The sequence below is a fragment of the Antedon mediterranea genome, chromosome 8 (assembly GCF_964355755.1).
Source record: "Antedon mediterranea chromosome 8, ecAntMedi1.1, whole genome shotgun sequence".
NCBI classification, from domain to species: Eukaryota; Metazoa; Echinodermata; class Crinoidea; order Comatulida; family Antedonidae; genus Antedon; species Antedon mediterranea.
The window spans coordinates 16,928,001-16,949,126 of record NC_092677.1 but is presented as its reverse complement, the minus strand read 5'-3'; the positions used below and the strand labels follow the sequence as shown (position 1 = coordinate 16,949,126).

General features: G+C 35.0%; 1 protein-coding gene and 1 pseudogene across 2 annotated transcripts in view; both read left to right on the top strand.

Moving 5' to 3' along the window:
- Nucleotides 1–21,126, top strand: part of LOC140056427 (dynein axonemal heavy chain 5-like) — a 55,322-nt gene that overhangs the window by 30,257 nt on the left and 3,939 nt on the right. For both annotated transcript variants that reach the window (XM_072101795.1, XM_072101796.1), the window contains exons 28-67: nucleotides 86–310; nucleotides 523–695; nucleotides 894–1,072; nucleotides 1,184–1,371; nucleotides 1,485–1,814; nucleotides 1,986–2,147; nucleotides 2,694–2,940; nucleotides 3,074–3,315; nucleotides 4,039–4,179; nucleotides 4,424–4,670; nucleotides 5,040–5,182; nucleotides 5,326–5,460; nucleotides 5,810–5,932; nucleotides 6,278–6,491; nucleotides 6,770–7,166; nucleotides 7,283–7,475; nucleotides 7,666–7,950; nucleotides 8,042–8,206; nucleotides 8,404–8,630; nucleotides 9,031–9,253; nucleotides 9,484–9,585; nucleotides 9,703–9,945; nucleotides 10,375–10,503; nucleotides 10,913–10,999; nucleotides 11,361–11,498; nucleotides 11,593–11,720; nucleotides 11,865–12,033; nucleotides 13,203–13,358; nucleotides 14,075–14,230; nucleotides 14,615–14,797; nucleotides 15,025–15,268; nucleotides 15,783–15,897; nucleotides 16,032–16,222; nucleotides 16,367–16,654; nucleotides 16,778–17,007; nucleotides 17,198–17,350; nucleotides 17,551–17,706; nucleotides 18,062–18,178; nucleotides 20,187–20,288; nucleotides 20,693–20,853. In XM_072101795.1, coding sequence (XP_071957896.1) covers nucleotides 86–310; nucleotides 523–695; nucleotides 894–1,072; nucleotides 1,184–1,371; nucleotides 1,485–1,814; nucleotides 1,986–2,147; nucleotides 2,694–2,940; nucleotides 3,074–3,315; nucleotides 4,039–4,179; nucleotides 4,424–4,670; nucleotides 5,040–5,182; nucleotides 5,326–5,460; nucleotides 5,810–5,932; nucleotides 6,278–6,491; nucleotides 6,770–7,166; nucleotides 7,283–7,475; nucleotides 7,666–7,950; nucleotides 8,042–8,206; nucleotides 8,404–8,630; nucleotides 9,031–9,253; nucleotides 9,484–9,585; nucleotides 9,703–9,945; nucleotides 10,375–10,503; nucleotides 10,913–10,999; nucleotides 11,361–11,498; nucleotides 11,593–11,720; nucleotides 11,865–12,033; nucleotides 13,203–13,358; nucleotides 14,075–14,230; nucleotides 14,615–14,797; nucleotides 15,025–15,268; nucleotides 15,783–15,897; nucleotides 16,032–16,222; nucleotides 16,367–16,654; nucleotides 16,778–17,007; nucleotides 17,198–17,350; nucleotides 17,551–17,706; nucleotides 18,062–18,178; nucleotides 20,187–20,288; nucleotides 20,693–20,853 — 7,487 coding nt within the window. The remainder of the gene's footprint in view (nucleotides 1–85; nucleotides 311–522; nucleotides 696–893; nucleotides 1,073–1,183; nucleotides 1,372–1,484; nucleotides 1,815–1,985; nucleotides 2,148–2,693; nucleotides 2,941–3,073; nucleotides 3,316–4,038; nucleotides 4,180–4,423; nucleotides 4,671–5,039; nucleotides 5,183–5,325; nucleotides 5,461–5,809; nucleotides 5,933–6,277; nucleotides 6,492–6,769; nucleotides 7,167–7,282; nucleotides 7,476–7,665; nucleotides 7,951–8,041; nucleotides 8,207–8,403; nucleotides 8,631–9,030; nucleotides 9,254–9,483; nucleotides 9,586–9,702; nucleotides 9,946–10,374; nucleotides 10,504–10,912; nucleotides 11,000–11,360; nucleotides 11,499–11,592; nucleotides 11,721–11,864; nucleotides 12,034–13,202; nucleotides 13,359–14,074; nucleotides 14,231–14,614; nucleotides 14,798–15,024; nucleotides 15,269–15,782; nucleotides 15,898–16,031; nucleotides 16,223–16,366; nucleotides 16,655–16,777; nucleotides 17,008–17,197; nucleotides 17,351–17,550; nucleotides 17,707–18,061; nucleotides 18,179–20,186; nucleotides 20,289–20,692; nucleotides 20,854–21,126) is intronic.
- LOC140057872 (5S ribosomal RNA) lies at nucleotides 2,161–2,278 on the top strand (annotated as a pseudogene).

Sequence of the window (21,126 nt, the reverse complement as noted above, 5' to 3'; positions counted from 1 at the left end):
TATAAATTTTAACATTTCTGCTTCAAGTAATATGTATGTAGATGTAAATGATATTTCATAATGACTTTGGAAATGTTTATTTCAGATTGGCTTGCTAGGAATTCAAATGATCTGGACTCGTGATGCAGAGGAAAGTTTAAAAAATGCAAAATATGACAAGAAGGTCATGCAACAGACAAACCAGATGTTTATGGAACTACTGATCACACTAATTGACATGACAACAAAAGACTTGACAAAAGTTGAAAGACGTAAATATGAGACACTAATCACCATCCATGTTCATCAAAGAGACATCTTTGATGATCTTGTAAGTTTTTCATGAGACTTTTTAACTGTCTTAAAGACTCATACGTTTATATAAACATACAGTGCATTAAAACAAATTTAGAGGGGATTTCTGGGTAACAGCATTCCTTGATTCCTGACCACTAGAGTTTTTATATTAAATGTTAGTTAGTTAGTTAGTGATGTGTTATGTCCTAATAATTCTAGTGTCTTTGTTGCCTGTCTGTTGAATAGGTGCGCATGCATATCAAGTCTGTTAGTGACTTTGAATGGCTAAAGCAATGCCGTTTCTACTTTGTGGAAGATGCTGACAAGATGTTGGTAAAGATCACAGATGTTGACTTCCTCTATCAGAATGAGTTTCTAGGATGCACAGAGAGGCTTGTTATCACACCACTTACAGACAGGTAGAGTGTTGCAAATTGTTTTTTTTTAGTTCATTATACACTTCAATCTCATTGGACCTATCATTTCATAAATGCCGTTATAAACATGTTCTTTTTTGTAGTCATTAAAAAAGTCTATTGTTTATTAGTTTCTCAAGTCCATAAACTGTTGATCACCACGTTAAGAGTTAATATTAATAATATAACTTTTTCTTTCAGATGTTATATCACACTAGCCCAGGCGCTTGGTATGAGCATGGGTGGAGCCCCAGCTGGCCCAGCTGGTACAGGTAAAACAGAGACCACCAAAGACATGGGACGTGCCCTGGGAAAGTATGTTGTGGTATTCAACTGTTCTGATCAAATGGATTACAGAGGATTGGGCAGAATTTATAAAGGTAAAATATGTGGCTGTGAATTTTTGTTCTCTAAATTTTTCTGTGAATTTTAGAAGAAATATTTACATGATCATCCCAAATCATTTATCATGTATTTTGACTTTATCACAGGCTTAGCTCAGTCCGGTAGCTGGGGTTGTTTTGATGAGTTCAATCGTATTGATCTACCAGTACTTTCAGTGGCAGCCCAGCAAATTGCAATTGTTCTAACAGCCAAGAAAGAACGCAAGAAGAGGTTTATCTTCACAGATGGGGACACAGTGGATTTGAACCCTGAATTTGGTCTTTTCTTGACAATGGTAACTTTCAGAAAACCTTTAAATATATTTAAAAAGATATTTTTAATGAGATTCTGGTATATAAATGTTAAGATTGTAATTGTAATAGTTAACAATTAGTCTATACTTTTTAGAACCCTGGATATGCTGGAAGACAAGAGCTTCCAGAAAATCTTAAGATCAACTTCCGTACAGTAGCAATGATGGTACCGGATCGGCAGATTATCATCCGAGTCAAGCTAGCTAGCTGTGGCTTCATGGAGAATATAGTCCTGGCCAGAAAATTCTATACATTGTACAAATTATGTGAGGAACAGCTTAGTAAACAGGTGCACTATGACTTTGGTCTACGTAATATATTGTCAGTGTTGCGTACACTTGGTGCAAACAAGCGTGCAAACCCAACAGACAGTGAGAACACTATTGTGATGAGGGTTCTTCGTGACATGAACCTCTCAAAACTGGTGAGTGTAACTTATTTTTCGAAATCCACCACTATTCAACACTCATTCCAAATGCATTTGTGGAGTGTTAAAATCAATACTTACTGTTTTCCCTTTTTAAACAATTTTTAGTATTACATATATATTTTTCAAACTTTCCTATAAGTCATTTTTATTGATTTTGAATTTTAGGTGGATGAAGATGAGCCTCTTTTCCTGTCACTCATTAACGATTTATTCCCTGGTATCACTCTGGACAAGGCAGGTTATCCTGAACTTGAGACTGCCATCAACAATAGGGTAGAAGAAGCCGGTCTTATTAACCATCCATCGTGGACATTGAAACTTATACAGGTAATATTTATCATAATACGGCTTTACCACGTTGAAACACCGGTTCTCGTCAGATCACCGAAGTTCAGCAACGTTGGGCCTGGTTAGAGCTTGGATGGGAGACCATCTGGGAATATCGGGTGCTGTATATGGAGCTGGGGTCCCGTTAGGCATTTGAAATCAGCACTGCTGGCTCTTATGGCAGCCCCTGCATCTAGTATCTGCCTCAGACGTATTGGCTTATGCCTTTTCTCTGGTCAAGGTGGGCACTGGATGAGAGAAGCCCTTGATCAATGTTAGGACCAATCAAGGTGCTTTAAACAGTCCTGGCTTTGTTTGTATCAAACCTGTTAGTGGCGTTAATTATCGCTGTTGGTTTCGATTGAATAAAATAAATAAAATAAAAATAAAAGGTCTATTTCCAGAGATTCTAACATGACATGCAAATTGTAACAGAATAGACATCCCTAAAAAGGAACAGAATAGACATCCCTAAAAAGGAACAGACTCAGTACTGTTCAAGTGAAATCTTGTATTGACATTATGTTAATTATGAATTCAATTTAGCTTTTTGAGACCCAGCGTGTACGTCATGGTATGATGGCATTAGGACCATCAGGTGCTGGCAAGACTTGTTGTATTCACATCTTGATGAAAGCTATGAGTGATTGTGGTGATCCCCACAAAGAGATGAGAATGAATCCAAAAGCAATCACAGCACCTCAAATGTTTGGCCGTCTGGATGTAGCAACAAATGATTGGACTGATGGTATTTTCTCTACATTGTGGAGGAGGACACTCAGAGCTAAGAAAGGTAAATATTTTATTTGAATAGGTTTTAAAATAGAAGTTTATTGAATATTCAATGCCTATCTTATTTATAATGAACAAGACTATCGTCTATCTTTCTATGTCATATCAATAAAAACAAACACAATTATCTACAGGTGACCATGTCTGGTTGGTCTTGGATGGTCCTGTTGATGCCATCTGGATTGAGAACCTGAACAGTGTGTTAGATGACAACAAAACGTTAACCCTAGCCAATGGAGACAGAATCCCAATGGCACCCAACTGTAAGATTATATTCGAACCACATAACATTGACAACGCATCTCCAGCTACAGTCTCTAGGAATGGTATGGTGTATATGAGCTCTTCTGGTTTAGATTGGAGACCAATTCTAGAAGTAAGTCAATCATTTATTTCTTTACAACCGTAAGTACCTCTATGATCACAGAGACCCTACTGTAATACCCCTTTCACACCAAAACTCTGGAGTGTCTCCGGAGACACCCCAGGGTTTATGACCATTCGAAACGTCGAGAAACTCCGGAGATACCCCTTTCACACCAACCTAGCAACACCGGGGTTTATAAAATAAAATTGTAAATGTCGCCCTCTATTTTGTTTGTTTACATAGCGACGATCATTAGAATAATTTTAATTAACAATATTTTTAATTTAATAATTACTTTCAAAAGTCTCGGAAGTAATATAATGTTTTATTGATACTACTAATTATTTTTTAAACCCGCTATATATTTTGTACAAATATTTAAAGTATTTTGAAATAAAACTAAAGCAATGAGTGATCGTGTGAGGATGACCTTTTGACCCGAAACACTCCGGAGTTTGATGTTGGTACCTTTCACACCAAAACACCGGGGTGTCCCCGCAGTTCGCTCTCCGGAGAATGTTCAGCTGTTCAACCCCGCAGTTTTAAACTCCGGAGTTGCTTGATTTTACCTTTCACACCAAACAGCGGGACGTCAACTCTGGGGTGTCTCCGGAGTTTTGCTTTTGGTGTGAAAGGGGTATAAATGTTGTAGAGAGTTATTCTTCTAGCCTGTATTATAATTATACATACTAAATACATATCTCCTTTATCATTTCTTTTTTAACTTTGCAGGGATGGCTAATGAAGCGTAATGCACAAGAGGCAGAGACGATACGGCAGTTGTTTGAGAGCTCTTTTTCTGAAGTGTATCAATATGCAACTCAAAACCTTGTATTCAAAATGGATGTCCTGGAATGTATGGTCATATCACAGGTAATTAATGTAGTTTAGTATTACATACATTTTCAGCTGCTGCTTCAGCCATCAAATCCATCTTTCCTAAAATAACTTTATCTATCAGAAGTATCTTTTTGGTACATTAGAATCTACATTTTAAGGTCTTTGCATGATTGTTTCTCCATTTTTTTAACTTACAACAAAGCTCTTTCATATTAATTTGCCATTTACTTTTAAGTTTATCATACAGTAGACTAAAATTGTGTCTGTTTTTTTTAAGGGTGTCAACCTACTACAAGGGTTAATTCCATCGAAAGATGACAAAGATGCAAGTAGTCTTAGTGCTGAGCATTTGGAAAAGCTCTACGTTTTCATGCTGATGTGGAGCATTGGCGCCCTCTTGGAGCTTGATGACAGAGCAAAGATTCAAGAGTTCCTTCGCAACAATGAAGACATAAATTTGAATTTGCCACAGATTCCTGCTGGTTCAGAAGACACAATGTTTGACTATTATGTGGAGACTGATGGTGAGTTATGAAGGATATGGATTCATGGATATGGATTTATTGATTATTATTTTTATAATAATTATTACTGATCCAAAATAGAAAGAGGTCGTGGAGCGGCTTTTCCAGAACATAAAATACCCTAACTAGTCATAATCCATTATAGTACTGATGAAAACCTAATAGTAGTTTTAGAATGTATCAAGACGAGACTTTTTTTGACTTTAACTTGCTAGAAAGATCTAATTTTAGTATATTTTTAAAAACCATTTGTTATATTAAATAAAGTACAAGGACATTCTTTTTTGTTACTGATTAGGATAACCCTTGGACAAAGCTTTAGATTGCTTACTTATTGAAATGTTTCTTGTTATTCTCTATACTATTCAGGAACTTGGAAGCATTGGAACCATCGTGTAGAGGAATGGATATATCCGCCTGATGTTACCCCTGAGTATGGCTCCATTCTGGTTCCCAACGTTGACAATGTTAGAACAGATTTCCTCATTAACACCATTGCTAAACAAACAAAGGTTTGTTGTACTTATTACATTTGGAACTAATGCTTTTCTGAATTGGTTACAGGGTGCTACATTCTTATCTCTCTCAACACTTTAAGTAAGAACCACAATGTTGGTTGACTGTAACATCTTTCAAATCAACTTTTTTCATTTAGGCTGTGTTGTTGATAGGAGAGCAAGGTACAGCAAAGACAGTTATCATCAAAGGGTACTGTGGTAAATATGACCCTGAAAGACACGCTAGCAAAAGCTTCAACTTCTCATCTGCTACAACGCCACTTATGTTCCAGGTACAAAAAATTGTTGTTGTCATTAATTCCATGTAGTTTTTATTAACAGCCATAAAGTACAAGGATTTCAATTTTATGAAGTACAGAGTTACATTGTGAAATGAGAGATAGGTACTTTTAGTAGAGTAGAATTTGTAGTATTCATCTTAACTGGCAGGTAACAATTGTTATAATGATTACTTTTATATTTGCCACTTTCACACATAATCTTTCTGTGAAATTGGCATAACCAATCAGAATATGGTATTAAAACTTCAAAGTACAGTACATAAATTACAGTCTCCATTTAGTATAAAAACTAGTTAATATTTATGATATGTTAATTTGGAGGTTCTATGCTTTATTATAGCGTACTATTGAAAGTTATGTTGACAAACGTATGGGAAACACTTATGGACCACCTGCAGGCAAAAAGATGTCAGTGTTCATTGATGATATTAATATGCCTGTCATTAATGAATGGGGTGATCAGGTGAGTTTTATGACTATATTACTGTAGCTATGAACTTCAGATTAATTTAGTGATTGGACAAATTGTAACCCACCAGTGAGCACAGAACACCTTTCAAATTTACCTGCTGTATTCATTGTAGCCACTCCTGGCAGACATTTCCATCTCAACATGAAGAAACCATTAGAAGAATGTAGAAAGTTTCCTGCCGAATACATATAAGACCAGTGTCTACATTCACCAATCATTCTTCACTGAGTACTTAAATATTTAAGATTATCACAAAGTGGTATTCAATTAGCCTAAATGTAAATTATGAATACGGCCACAGTGTATATTATGAGGTTCGCTGTATATATTTTTTAGGTTACAAATGAGATTGTACGTCAACTGATGGAGATGGGTGGTTTCTACAATCTAGAAAAACCTGGTGACTTCACCATCATTGCAGACATCCAGTTGATGGCAGCTATGATTCAACCAGGAGGAGGACGCAATGACATTCCCCAGAGATTAAAAAGACAGTTCTCCATTTTTAACTGCACTCTTCCATCTAACAACTCAATTGATAAAATCTTTGGTGAGTTTTTAATTTTAAATTTATATCTTTTATACACTTTGGTTGAATGATGCTACGCTAGGTACTGTGAAGTAGCAGAACATTAATGCACTATATGACCCCTGGGTGAGGTGCGTCATTTACAAAGGTAGGTCACTTTTTGGATGCAGGGGTGCGTCATGGGTATACATAAGGTATAGTGCACATTAAACAAATCCCTCCCATGGGTTGTATAGTGCATCATAGAATTGAAAAGTGCATAACAATGACCTCCAAATTTAATTTGTTCTTTTTAATAGGTGTTATTGGAACAGGACATTACTGCCAACAAAGAAAGTTTTCAGAAGAAGTAAGAGAACTTGCAAAAGCACTAGTACCAATTACTCGCAGGGTATGGCAACTAACAAAAATCAAAATGCTGCCGACTCCTGCAAAGTTCCATTATGTGTTCAACTTGCGTGATCTATCTCGCATCTGGCAAGGAATGATCAACACTATTTCTGAAGTGGTTGACTCCCAGCAAGTCCTAATGGGTCTCTGGAAACATGAATGTACTCGTGTGATTTCTGATCGATTCACAAATAAGCAAGACAGTGACTGGTTTCAGAAGACTGTTGTACGTGTGGCTGGCGAGGAGCTTGGAGAACAATTGCAGTCATGCATTGAAGAATCACAATATTTTGTCGACTTCTTACGGTAATCTTTTTTATTTGTTTAAAATGTTTTTTGACTTAAACACAGATGAATCAAGATGAAGAAAACTGTAATATGAAAAACTGAAATTGTGTTCTTTTTTTTCTTTTTATATCCAGAGATGCACCAGAAGCAACTGGTGATGAACCAGAAGATGCTGACTTTGAAGCTCCAAAAATTTATGAACCAATTCCATCATTTAAAGTTCTTGAAGAAAGACTACTGATGTTTATGTCTCAGTACAATGAATCCATCCGTGGTTCTGGAATGGACCTTGTGTTCTTTAGAGATGCCATGATACATCTTGTGAAGGTCAGTGTATCTTAAAACTAGAATTGAATAACATTTAATATTTTGTAAACAAATTAGAATGTAGTTTATTTTGTCACTGGAAAAAAATATGCATAATTTATTACATGTTTATAATTTTTTTCTGTGGTTTTTGTTTTTGTAATTTAATTTTTAAGATTATTATTTAACTTATTTTTCTTTGATGATGTAGATTTCTCGTATCATCAGTGCACCACGTGGCAATGCTTTACTAGTAGGTGTTGGAGGATCAGGAAAACAGAGTCTTACCAGGCTAGCCTCCTTCATCGCAAGCTACAAAAGTTTCCAGATTACTCTTACCAGGTCATATAACACTTCAAACCTGATGGATGATCTAAAAGTACTCTACAGAGTGGCTGGACAGGAGGGCAAGGGTATTACATTCATCTTCACAGATAATGAGATAAAGGATGAAAGCTTCTTGGAATATTTGAACAATGTTCTGTCTTCAGGAGAGGTGAGATCAACATTAATCAAATTATCCTTCTAAATTACTTAGTGCATAAATTTGCAAACTTCCAGATGTTTGATTATTGTTTCATTTCCAGGTATCAAACTTATTTGCTCGTGATGAAATTGATGAAATTACTCAAGAGTTGATACCAGTGATGAAGAAAGAGTACCCACGACGACCACCAACTGCTGAAAATCTTTATGATTATTTTATCACAAGGGCTCGACAGAACCTTCATGTGGTTCTCTGCTTTTCACCTGTAAGTTTCTATGCAAATTATATATGCTATTCTCATACTTGATATGCATGAATTGTCATAAAAGTTTATTCAAATTTATTAGTCTTACTAAATAAAATGTTTTACAAAGTAGATACTAATCAATACTGAGTTATAAAAACATTTAAAGTATGTATTCATCTACAAGTCTCTAAATAAAAATATTGTTTAATCCTAAGGTCGGCGAGAAGTTCCGTAACCGTTCGCTCAAGTTTCCTGGTTTGATTTCTGGGTGTACTATGGATTGGTTCAGTCGTTGGCCAAAGGATGCCCTCATTGCTGTGGCAGAGCACTTCTTGCTCAAATACGATATTGTCTGTACAGATGAAGTAAAGAAACAGTTGGTGCAGACTATGGGTATTATTCAAGATGGTGTGGCTGAATCCTGTGTTGAGTACTTTGAAAGGTGAGTTATGATTGTTTTATTCCAAGGTTTCTCAATTGTTTGATTGTAATTTTAGAATTATCTTGTGGGTCACATAAAAGCATAATGTCAATGGTCCATAGGAAAAAAGTCTGTGGAAAATCATCAGTTTTAAAGTTTAATAAAAAAAAATGTACTCGCTCACCAGATTTTGTCGGTATGTCGTCTTACCCTGGTTTTCACATGGAACTATGGAAATAATTTGACATAGAGGAGGCATAAGTCTTGCTTTCTAATACAAAATTCAATATTGAAGCTGAATTGATATACAAATTGGTTTCTAATAATCAATATTGTCCTATTGACATATTCAGTTTCAGTTGTTTTTATTCTGTGTTCCACTTATTTTTCGAATCCACAATTTCTTATGGTTTGATTTCAGATTCCGTCGTTCAACTCATGTAACTCCCAAATCCTACCTCTCATTTATAAATGGATACAAGAACATATACACCCAGAAGCACACAGAGATTGGAGAGCTCTCTCAGCGTATGACAACAGGTCTTGACAAGTTAGTAGAAGCCTCAGAATCTGTTGCGTCACTGAGTATAGAGCTTGCAGCCAAAGAGAAGGAACTTGCTGTAGCTAATGTTAAAGCTGACAAGGTAGATTGATGCAATTTCTTGCTGACAACTAATTCTGTGGCATTTCCTAAATTTGTGTCATACCATTTGTCGAAACAAATCTTTCCTTTTACTATTTGTACTACCGCAGCCCCTATCATATAGCATATAATCAACTGCACATTTTTGCACTGTAAAAAGTGCATTATAAATACAAATCCATTTATGTATGTTTGTTTTCTTTATATGGTATCAACATTTTCAATCTTCAGGTGTTAGCAGAAGTGACAGAGAAGGCTCATGCAGCTGAGAAGGTCAAAGCCCAGGTCCAAAAGGTCAAAGATAAAGCGCAGGCAATTGTAGATGAAATCAATGTGAGTTTTGATATTTGCTTTTAATTTTATAATCTTTAACAGCACTAATTCTATCAATTTGAAGTTGGAGGCCCTCTTGGTTACTGTTTATGTTAATTCAATTTGCTCCTCTTTCAGGCTGACAAAGAGGTGGCTGAAAGCAAACTGGAGGCAGCCAAACCTGCACTAGAGGCAGCAGAAGCAGCCTTGAATACCATCAAACCAGCTCATATTTCTACAGTGCGAAAGCTTGGTAAACCACCACATCTTATCATGCGTATCATGGACTGTGTGTTGTTGCTCTTCCAACGTAAAGTTGACCCGATGTCATTTGATCTTGAGAAAAGTTGTGTCAAGCCATCATGGTCGGAGTCTCTTAAGGTTTGAATATTGTTTTTTATACTGCCCTCTACCTTGTGTTCTCTACACCTAAATAACATTGTCCAAAATGTGTCCAAACGTAAGCTCTTGATTGTAGGCAGTATGAATTCCTTATTTGTAGTTAAAGATACTTTTTCTGCATTATATCCAAATCAACACAGTAGGAATATGTAAAATTCCTCCTTTGATACACTGATATTTTTATTGGTTTGTTACCCAGTTGGAGAATGGTACAGTCCATTTCAAGTAAATTAAAGAACCATACACAACTGAGCATCTTTCTTGAAACTGCCTTAGCATTTCTAGACCTGCATTTGTCATTTCTTGGTACTTGTTTTTGTTATTTATATTTTATTTTGTACAAATTGATTTATTTATTAATTGTGTTTTCTTTATTATTTTGTTATTGTTAATTTTGATTGTCCACAGTTGATGGGTAGCGGTGGATTCTTGCAAGGCTTGCTTGCATTCCCTAAAGATTCAATAAATGCAGAAACAGTTGAATTATTAGCACCCTATCTTGATGCTGAGGATTACAACATGGATAGTGCAAGAAAGGTTAGCCAACATATCTTATCGATTTTCAACATGCGGAATGCATTGCACAAGTTTATTTGTTGAAATTTAAGTTGTTAAACATGAACACATTTTACCAGTAAAACTTAAACATAAATTATTCAAGAAAATTCAGAAAGAAAACGACAAAGAAGTAAAACATTTTGGCTAGGCCTAGGCTATTTGAATGCAAATATTTGAGTTTGCCTAACTCTCTATTATGCATAGGTCTGTATTGGTATTGCGTATTGGTTCTTCATCTTTTGAATTAGAAAACTATTATTATTTTGATGATCATGACCAATGTTGAACATTCATAACATTAATGAACTTTGATTGTGCTTTATTTTTCTTTGATTGTCTTACATACTGTATTTCTATTTAAATTAAAATTAGAGACATTTTTTTGCAGAGTTGTGGAGATGTTGCAGGGTTGGCTGGTTGGACTCAAGCTATGGCTACATTCTTTGGTATCAACAGAGAGGTTTTGCCACTTAAGGTATGTGTAGAAAGGAAGGTTAATGATGACAGATGTGATTAAAGATTTGGATTTGAAGATATCACAGCCAATAGCCAACAACCCCCCAAACATGAGATGATGATAGTGTGTGCATGAATCCAATAGATAATTGCAGAACATATAAACCATGTGACTATACAGTAGGCATATAGTAAATGTATGATGCAAATGATCAGTAGATTGGACACTGACAATGCACTAAAAAACAATACTTCTCATGGAAAAAACAGTAGCTCGTAGCCATGTCGCTGGAACGTGGGGAACGTTGCAGTCATTTTTACCTGTACTGTAGTTGTGGTTTAGAAATTCAATAAATAGAAACATGTATTTTTTTTTCTAGGCCAACTTGGCAATTCAGGAGGCACGTCTAGCAATGGCTATGTCTGACTTGGCAAAGGCTCAGAGCCAGTTAGATGCTAAGCAAGCTGAACTTGATGCTGCCCAGGCCCTTTATGATGCAGCTATGAAAGAAAAACAGGTAGGCTAAGTACCCATCACTAAAAGTCTAATAAATGCCTGGTTCTGTAATCCTGTTTAAGATAACATCTATCTTAATCTTTCTCCTGTTTCAGGATTTGATGGATGATGCTGAGAGTTGTAGACGTAAGATGGATGCTGCATCAACGCTCATTACTGGTCTTGGTGGTGAAAAACAACGATGGACTGAACAGAACAAGGAGTTTAAAGCACAGATTGGAAGGTAACATGAATCAATTGTTTTCTATGAGACATGGAATTTTTGTGATATTCCTAAATTGTAGATTTCAAAGTACACATTGTAACTTTTTCTGCGAATTGTGGTAAATTTGCATTCATTGTTACTTTATTTCTTGAACTCTTTTAGACTTGTTGGCGATGTCTTGATGGCAACAGGATTCCTGTCTTATTCGGGTCCATTCAATCAAGAGTTTCGTTCCCGTCTTTTACACTTTTGGCAGAAAGAAATGAAAACTCGCAAGATACCATTCACATCCAATCTGAACTTGATTGAAATGCTTGTTGACAATACGACAGTAAGATTTTAACTGCTTGCAGAAATAACCACACTAAAAAATTTGAAATAATTATGCTACAATTCAATTTGAATACTTACTCTAACCTCACTGGTTTGTTTTTTTGTTTGTTTTTTTGCTTTATAATGTACTAACTTTGACTCCTATAATGATTTAAATTAAAAATCACTAAAAGTGGCCTGATATTCTAATGCAACGCTAATTTCTTTTGCTTGATTGAAAGTGCATTTTTTTTTTGCAAATATGCTTGAATGAAATAAATATGTTATCTGTGTGGTATATTTTAATTCTTTATGTTCAATTTCTTTCTGAAATAGAAAATGTCTTGAAATATAAAGTACATTATTTTTGTAGATCTTGCATTTTTTTGCAAATAATTTTTCTAAACTATGTTTATGTTATTGGATTTTAAAGCACAATTATAATATTATTTTATTTATTTTATTTTATTCAATCGAAACCAACAACGATAATTACCGCCACTAACAGGTTTGATACAAACAAAGCCAGGACTGTTTAAATCGCCTTGATTGGTCCTAGCATTGATCAAGGGCGTCTCTTGTCTGGTGCCCACCTTGACCTAATTTTTACCAAAAACTTCATAATATTTATTATAATTCGCAGAAAATAATTTTGATTAAAATAATAACAAAAATAATTAATAATATTTTAACCTAAATTCAATGTTTTGTTCTAATTTATGTGGTTGTTATGTAAACAGATTTTGATTGACACTGTTGCCGTGGCTGCAAGCACTTCTTCATTTGTCACAGCTAATAATTATATATATTATTGTGTGTTTGCTATCATGAAATGCCGTGTATCCTCATTATTCATATCTTACAACAGCAGTCTACATCTGTGACATTGGGAAGAACAACAGGGGGTATGAAGAGGGGGTGTTGTGTGGGATAGAATTACAGACCACCATTCATCTATTACAGTTACAGCATGGGCATACTAAGAAAATACAATTTCAGACATATAGCTAACTTTAATCAAACTTAAATGAAAACTTCCACATTCCCAGAATCGTTTGAATTACACCACCAACTAACTCCCACTCACCTCTTTGGCTCATTACATACCATCCAAATGAAATGTTAATTTTATTGATAAATATTTAAATATATGCTGATGATTTGTATTGTATTTTGAAATAATTTTAGATTGCAGAATGGAATCTGCAAGGTTTACCCAATGACGAGCTGTCTGTACAGAATGGCATCATTGTTACTCGGGCGTCAAGATTCCCCCTCCTCATTGATCCCCAGGGTCAGGGCAAAATCTGGATCAAGAACAGAGAATCAAACAGTGAACTACAGGTGTGATTTATTAAACTCTGCGTTTTCTTCTAAAAATATTGTAGATTAACATATATCATGGAAATGTTACCTGAAAACTAAATTACTCAAGGTGGTTGATAAAAGATCATATTCAAATGAAAAACTATTATACAAATAATTAATGTCTATGAGTGGAATGGTACAAATAATTTCATGAAATGAAATATGAAATTCTATTTCCACGAGGTGAGTTTAATTGATATACAGTATTGTAGACTATACTCTTTAAAGTATGAGAGATGAATTTACTGAAAGTGTAAGTGTAAAAAAATTAAATCAAAGCCACATTGAATACATAATTTATGTGACATTATTTATATATAGTATGTTCTATACTGCAAGATCTAGTGAGTGAGTGGCCGAGCGGTTAAGACAGTGGAACCGTAATTACGTAGCCATAACATCGGCAGGGTTTTTTCGAGGTTCTGGTGGTAGAATGAGTCTTCTCGGATAAGGACTATAAACCGTAGGTCCAGTGTACACATCTAGCTCGTGTGCACTTTAAAGAACCTAGTACATCTTTTGAGACGAGTAGGGGGTTACCCCGGTGTATTAGTACATCACAGCCACTGATCACCAAATGGGCCTTCTGGGAGACCAGTCTTTGACTGAAGAGGTTACCCAGTATAAATATAAAATTCAATCAATCAATCAGCACACAGCAGCAACTACTAATTTTTGAATATTTGTTTTAGGTTACATCTTTAAACCACAAGTACTTCAGAACTCATCTTGAAGACTCGTTGTCATTGGGGCGCCCTCTATTGATTGAAGATGTTGTAGAGGAGTTGGATCCAGCACTCGATAACATCTTAGAGAAAAATTTCATCAAGAGTGGTAAAACACTGAAGGTAAAATAATACAGATACTGTGTATCTATATATCTTGTGTACAATAGGCACTTTAAATTTGTTGAATCTGGTGTTCCAGCACTTCTTGGTGTTCCAACTATCAAACTTTATGGGACAAAAAAATGTGATGTGCCCATATATGGACATGATGATGTCATATTACTACCATAGTTGGTCACATCCCTGTTTGGTTGGCAAACTAGTTTGATAGTGTAGACAAAGCTTAAGGAATTATGTTTAAAAAGTTTAGAATTTAAGATGATCACATTGCAACCACATACATTATGCAATTTGAAAATGTATCTTGTAATGTTTTAATACATATAGTATGATATTTTAATATAAACCAGCATTCAGATTTAAAACTTTATTGTTACTTAATAGGTAAAAGTCGGTGACAAAGAAGTTGATGTAATGGATGGCTTTAGATTGTATATTACAACAAAGCTACCCAATCCAGCTTACACCCCAGAGATTAGTGCCAAGACATCAATCATTGACTTTACTGTAACTATGAAGGGTCTTGAAGATCAACTCTTAGGTCGTGTCATTCTGACAGAGAAAGGCGTAAGTATTCATTGAAATACTGTAATACTAATTGTTAGAACAGTTAGAAACCTTCATTATCAATAAGATTTGTTCAGTAGTGTTTCCTCATCTGTCTATGACATTCTGGATATGCTCATATACTAAGGATAATTACATGCAGTCCTATATTACTGATACCAGTGAATTTCTTTTGAATCAAGTGCTTTCAATTAGTTAATTTGAGACTATTATTTACTTGATACAAGGAACTTGAAGCAGAGAGGACAAAACTGATTGAGGATGTAACCAGCAACAAACGAAAGATGAAAGAACTAGAGGACAACCTCTTGTACAGACTCACCAGTACTCAAGGATCCCTTGTGGAGGATGAATCTCTTATCAATGTGCTCAACATTACTAAGGTTACTGCTGAAGAGGTCAATATGAAGTTGATGGTGGCTGCTGAAACCGAGCTTAAGATCAACACTGCAAGAGAAGAGTTTAGACCAGGTTTCTGATTAAATTACTATTAACATCAAGTCATACATTTTGTTTCTTCAGCTCTTACAAACTTCATATAATTGTTACATTCTATTTATTGGGCCTTATGGATACCAAAACAGAAAAATAGAATAGAACTAAATGGTCATCAAGATAATATTGAACTGGCATTGGCATTATTTATTTATTTATTTATTTATTTATGGATTTATATAGCGCTTTTCCAAGTGACCAAAGCGCTGTACAATAGAAAATACGATATACTCAACAAAACTTACAAAAAACAAAAAATTGAAAATGGAATGAAAATACAAAAATATATATATATATAAAAACTATGAGGGCCTATACAAAAAGTTACCGAATTTCATTAACATTATTTAGGAAAGAGATAGGTTTTTAACATTTTCTTGAAATATTGCACATTTGGGGCAAATCAAATCCAATCAAATCAAATATCTCTGATTTTGTACATACTAAGGACAGTGGAATAAAAGGTTTGACAAATTTTTTTTTTTAACAGTGGCTACACGTGGCAGTATATTATACTTCTTGATTACTGAAATGAGCATGGTGAATGTGATGTACCAAACATCACTTAAGCAGTTCTTGGGATTATTTGACCTGTCTATGGCTAAGTAAGTGAATATTTTGTCTATTAGTTTTTACATTAATAGTTTATTTTAAGCCATATAAATATATTATGGGCATATTATATATGATATGAATAAATAAATTGGTGAAATTAATTGACTGTGTTTAAAATTTACAGCTCACAAAAAAGTCCAATCACAAGCAAACGAATAGTGAACATCATAGATTGTATGACGTTCACAGTGTTCAAGTACGCTGCACGTGGTCTGTACGAAAAAGACAAGATGATGTTTACACTGCTTCTGACTCTAAAGATTGACTTGCAAGCTGGACGGATCAAGCATGAAGAGTTCATGACCCTTATCAAAGGTCAGTATAACATTCTCAATTTCTTATTGAGAAAAAAAAACACCTGACCAATACCACCTTAACACAAAGTTACATTTTAGTAGTTATAAATAACATCAGAAACAGTGGCATGTTTCTTAATACTATTATATTTTTGGGTTATAGGAGGAGCATCCCTTGACCTCAAGGCATGTGCACCTAAACCATCAAAATGGATCCTTGACATCACCTGGTTGAACTTAGTCGAGCTGAGCAAGTTAAGAAACTTCTCAGACATTCTTAACCAGATAGGTCGAAATGAGAAACAGTGGAAGCATTGGTTTGATAAAGAAGCACCGGAAGAGGAGATTGTGCCAGACGGCTACGAGAACTCTTTGGATGTCTTCCATCGTCTTCTGTTGGTGAGGTCTTGGTGTCCCGACCGAACTCTCAACCAAGCCAGAAAGTACATCAGTAAGTAATACATTGTAATGTAGATCTGGACTTCTCTCTATTAGACAGTCAATACATTACTTGTTTTTATGTAATGTTTGTACCTTTTCTGTACGGTCATCTTAATTTCTCTTGATACAATAGTTGATTCCGTTGGTGAGCAATTTGCTGAAGGTGTCATCTTGGATCTGGAGAAGACCTGGGAAGAATCTGATCCTCGCAATCCGCTTATTTGCTTTCTGTCAATGGGCAGTGACCCTACAAGTGGAATTGAACTTCTAGCAAAGAAAAAGAAGATAGAATGCCGTGCTATCTCCATGGGACAGGGACAAGAAGTGCATGCAAGGAGGCTCATGAGCAACTCAATGGCTAATGTAAGTGTGTAAAATAGAAGAGGAGCTGTAGATGCATTGTTGAAATTAATTATTGACAGAGAAGGTTAGGTATATGATGGAAAGATACTGATTAAGTTTTATGGATCTTTTAGGTTTAGTGAGTTTTAATTTACTAAATATTGAATTGATTGCCAATCATAAAATAATTAACATATTTATTTCTTTTCAGGGAGGTTGGGTACTACTCCAGAATTGCCACTTGTCGTTAGACTTCCTTGATGAAGTGATGGACAGTCTGATTGAGACAGAAACAATGCATGAAACCTATCGCCTCTGGATGACCACAGAAGTCCACAATTCATTCCCAATCAGCTTACTCCAGGTACATTTTGAAAAATAAAATATACATTTTGAAAAATAAAATATACATTTTAATACAATCTTATATCCGATTATAGACCAGTGGCCATATTCGCCAATAACAGTGAGATATTTCCCAGTAAATAAATAGTATTTCGTTGTTATTGATTGATAATGAAAGTTTGAATGGTGAATATATTATGGTGTTTTTTTTATGAACAGATGTGTATTAAGTTCACAAATGAACCTCCACAAGGCATCAAGGCTGGATTGAAGAGGACATACACTGGCATTACACAAGATCAACTTGAAGTGTCAAATATGCACCAATGGAAACCAATGCTTTATGCTACAGCTTACCTCCACACTGTAGTACAGGTTAGTAATAACGTATTTGTATTTCAATATGCTCCCCTAACAAACCTCTATATTCCCTTCTCCCAACATTTATACTCTCTCTTAAGTTCATAAAAGATGTAAACATGAATTATTTCTGCTATGGATAAACCAGCTCTACTTGTCTGAGTAGTACTTAGGAACTTGCTCACTCACTTGTTGGAAGTAAGTTTGGTGAAGAAGGTCTTGTCCATACAAAGCTCTGTAGCCTGAACCGATATGTGTATTCATACCTGAAATGAAACTAATTTAGCACCAATGGGTTTATGGCGTTTATATTCTAATATGTTGGTGGTGAACATTCCTCACCTACTTTTCAATGACATTTGTCTTTTAGGAACGACGTAAGTTTGGTCCACTTGGCTGGAACATCCCGTACGAGTTCAATGCTGCTGACTTTAGCTCTACTGTGCAGTTTATACAGAATCACCTTGATGATATGGACATTAAAAAGGTAAATGCAAACAGATGTGCTTTGGATAAATCTTATTTATTTAATACTATCTTGAATGAGGGTGACCTATCCAGTTCCAATGAAGAAACTGATCATTAAGAGACCTCCATGATCATTAAAGGCCCTCCATGATCATTAAGAGACCTCCATGATCATTAAGAGACCTCCATGATCATTAAATGCTCATTATAATCTCAAGTAACACAATAAAGTATAACTAGACATGAAACTCGTCACTTTGACGAGTTAGTTATCCGCACGACAAACGCCACGAGCACGTCACACGTTGGAATATTGCACACGGAAAAAGATTATGGCATTATGACCTGGACTGAAGAATATGATTATGTTGTTATTGCTGAATTCTGTTATTTTGTGTCATATAGTATACACAGTATAATCTGTATACATATCACAATCACATACAGTGTAGAATAGGGGAAAATACGGGACCCGCTATTTATTCCAATTTTTAACATGCTGACGGTTTCAAAATGAAACGCGAAGGTAGCAATTTCGGAAGGAAATTATCTCAGCAACAACATATTAGCGTGTACAAGAAATTGAATACGTGAAATATTGATGCGCGCTCTTTTAAATGTAATGAATTATAACGCAAAAGATGAAAATACGACTTTTTTTATATAACTGGCCATATGATGACGTCACAACATCCGATTAGGAAAATGTTCACATGATTTCGTATCTACAATTCAATAGCTTCCAGAAAACGTTTTAATCATGATTATCACATTTCATTCTTACGAGCTATAACAGATTAAATTTTACTGTAAATATGAAATTTATGCCACACGTAATTTAAATTTTTAGGCATGATGACGTCATAAACATAAAAATATTTTTAACTCATGCGAAAGATAGTTGATTGACCTAGACAATATCAAAATCGGGGTTAAAATGGAAAACGGATAAGTGTAGATGCGCTCTATTAAATGTGATGAGCTATGAAGAAAGATACAAAAATCCTAAATTTTATATTCGCGTGGCCTTACGATGACATCAAAATGTCCTGTTAGCCATATTAATGCATGATCCGATATCTACAACTCATCAACTTCCAGAATATGTAATAAAAATAACTTTCATTGTTTAGTATAGAAACTACGACTGTTTAAAAAAAGGCTTAATTTTGACGAATTTTTGATTTTTTTCATCAAAAACCCGTGCAAATTGTTCAATTCTACGTGCTCGTATAACGTCATTTTAAGTCAAAATTGTTTAAAAGTTTGTAAAATTACTAGAAAAGGCTGGAAAAACATAAATCACTCAAAAAAGCGATGTTTTTAACGCTACGTGCCCACCGCGCGCGTAAAAAATTGCGGGCGCGTGGGAATTTTTGACATGCTCAAAATGACATGAAACGCGTAGAAATTCGATTAGAAATTGTTTTTTCGCATTTTCAAATTTTAAATACGCGTGCGCGCGTAAATTTGTGTAAAACTCGCAATTTTTTTTCCACAGAAAGTTAGCGCACGATATAAATTAAACTTCTGCAAAGTTTCAATTCAAAATGTTATTTGGTTTTTGACCTATGTTAAATACGCGAAATTTATAAAATCGCGCGTAAGTCACGTTGCGCAACTCTGACGTCATTCAAAAATAGGAGGTGCACAACTTCACATAAATGCCCACATGTTGTCAAGGTTATGAAATGTTACGTTTACACATGTTAGAGAAACGCTCTACACAAAAATGGAAGGAAAGAAATAAGAATAATACAGAAAAAAAAAAAAAAAATGATGATCCCATACAATCACAAGGAGTTATCCGCCAAGTGCGGATAACTAATAATGTACTGAAGTGGAATTTTAGCTGAGTGGTTTTTAACTGAGTTGTCAGGATGCCAGGATTTTTCTCATGACAACAAATGAATAAATGGTACTAGTACATAATAAATAACCCCAACTTCACTTGTAATAAGACTTTGTTTAGGCTTTTTGTGTTTGTCCATTGAACAGGGTTGTCACCTTCTTATCCTTATTTACAGGGAGTGTCCTGGAGCACTGTGCGATATATGATCGGTGAAATCCAATACGGCGGTAGAGTCACAGATGATTATGATAAACGATTACTGAACACATTTGCAAAGGTAAGTACAGTATAGTTATAATCGATCTCAGTAAGATTTGTAAAGCTTGTTTTTATTTATATTTTATATATAATAAAATGAATATTATTATTATATTATATTATTATTTCACATGGTATGTTTGGCTTCCAAATATGGGTATTGCATGTCAGAAAGTAGCTTAGTGATTTGGAGACTGGATACCGATCTCAGAATCATTGGTTTTGTCAGATGTCAGGGTTTTTCTCACAACATGTTTAAATATCACTCCCAAAGACTTGTTTCAAGACTTTGTGGAGCTTTGTTTGTACTGTACCTGTACTGTGAATCGGATTGCCAACTATCTAGACTGAAACTTACATAAATGTATTATTTATTTGTGTGTGAAAAATTTAGAATAACATTCCAATTATGATTTGTATTAGGTCTGGTTTAGTGAGCAGATGTTCAGTAACAGCTTCAACTTCTACAAAGGTTACACGATACCAAAGGGAACTCAGGTAGCACAGTATTTAGACTTTATACAGTTGCTTCCAGCATCAGACACACCGGAAGCATTTGGACTACATCCAAATGCTGATATTACGTAAGTTGCAATATATTTTTTTTATATTATAATGTCAAAGGTTACACGATACCAACATGAACTCAGGTTGGTATCTAGGAAAGTTGCTTTCAGCTTCAAACACACCAGAAGCAATCGGATTCCACCCAAATGCTGATATTATGTAAGTTACAATATAGACATATAGATTGTCAAAGGTTACACAATGCTAGGTAGCCAAGTACTTTATGCAGTTCCTTACAGCTTCCAACGGAACTTTGGTAAAGCACAACAAATAATAATTGTTTTTTTAAT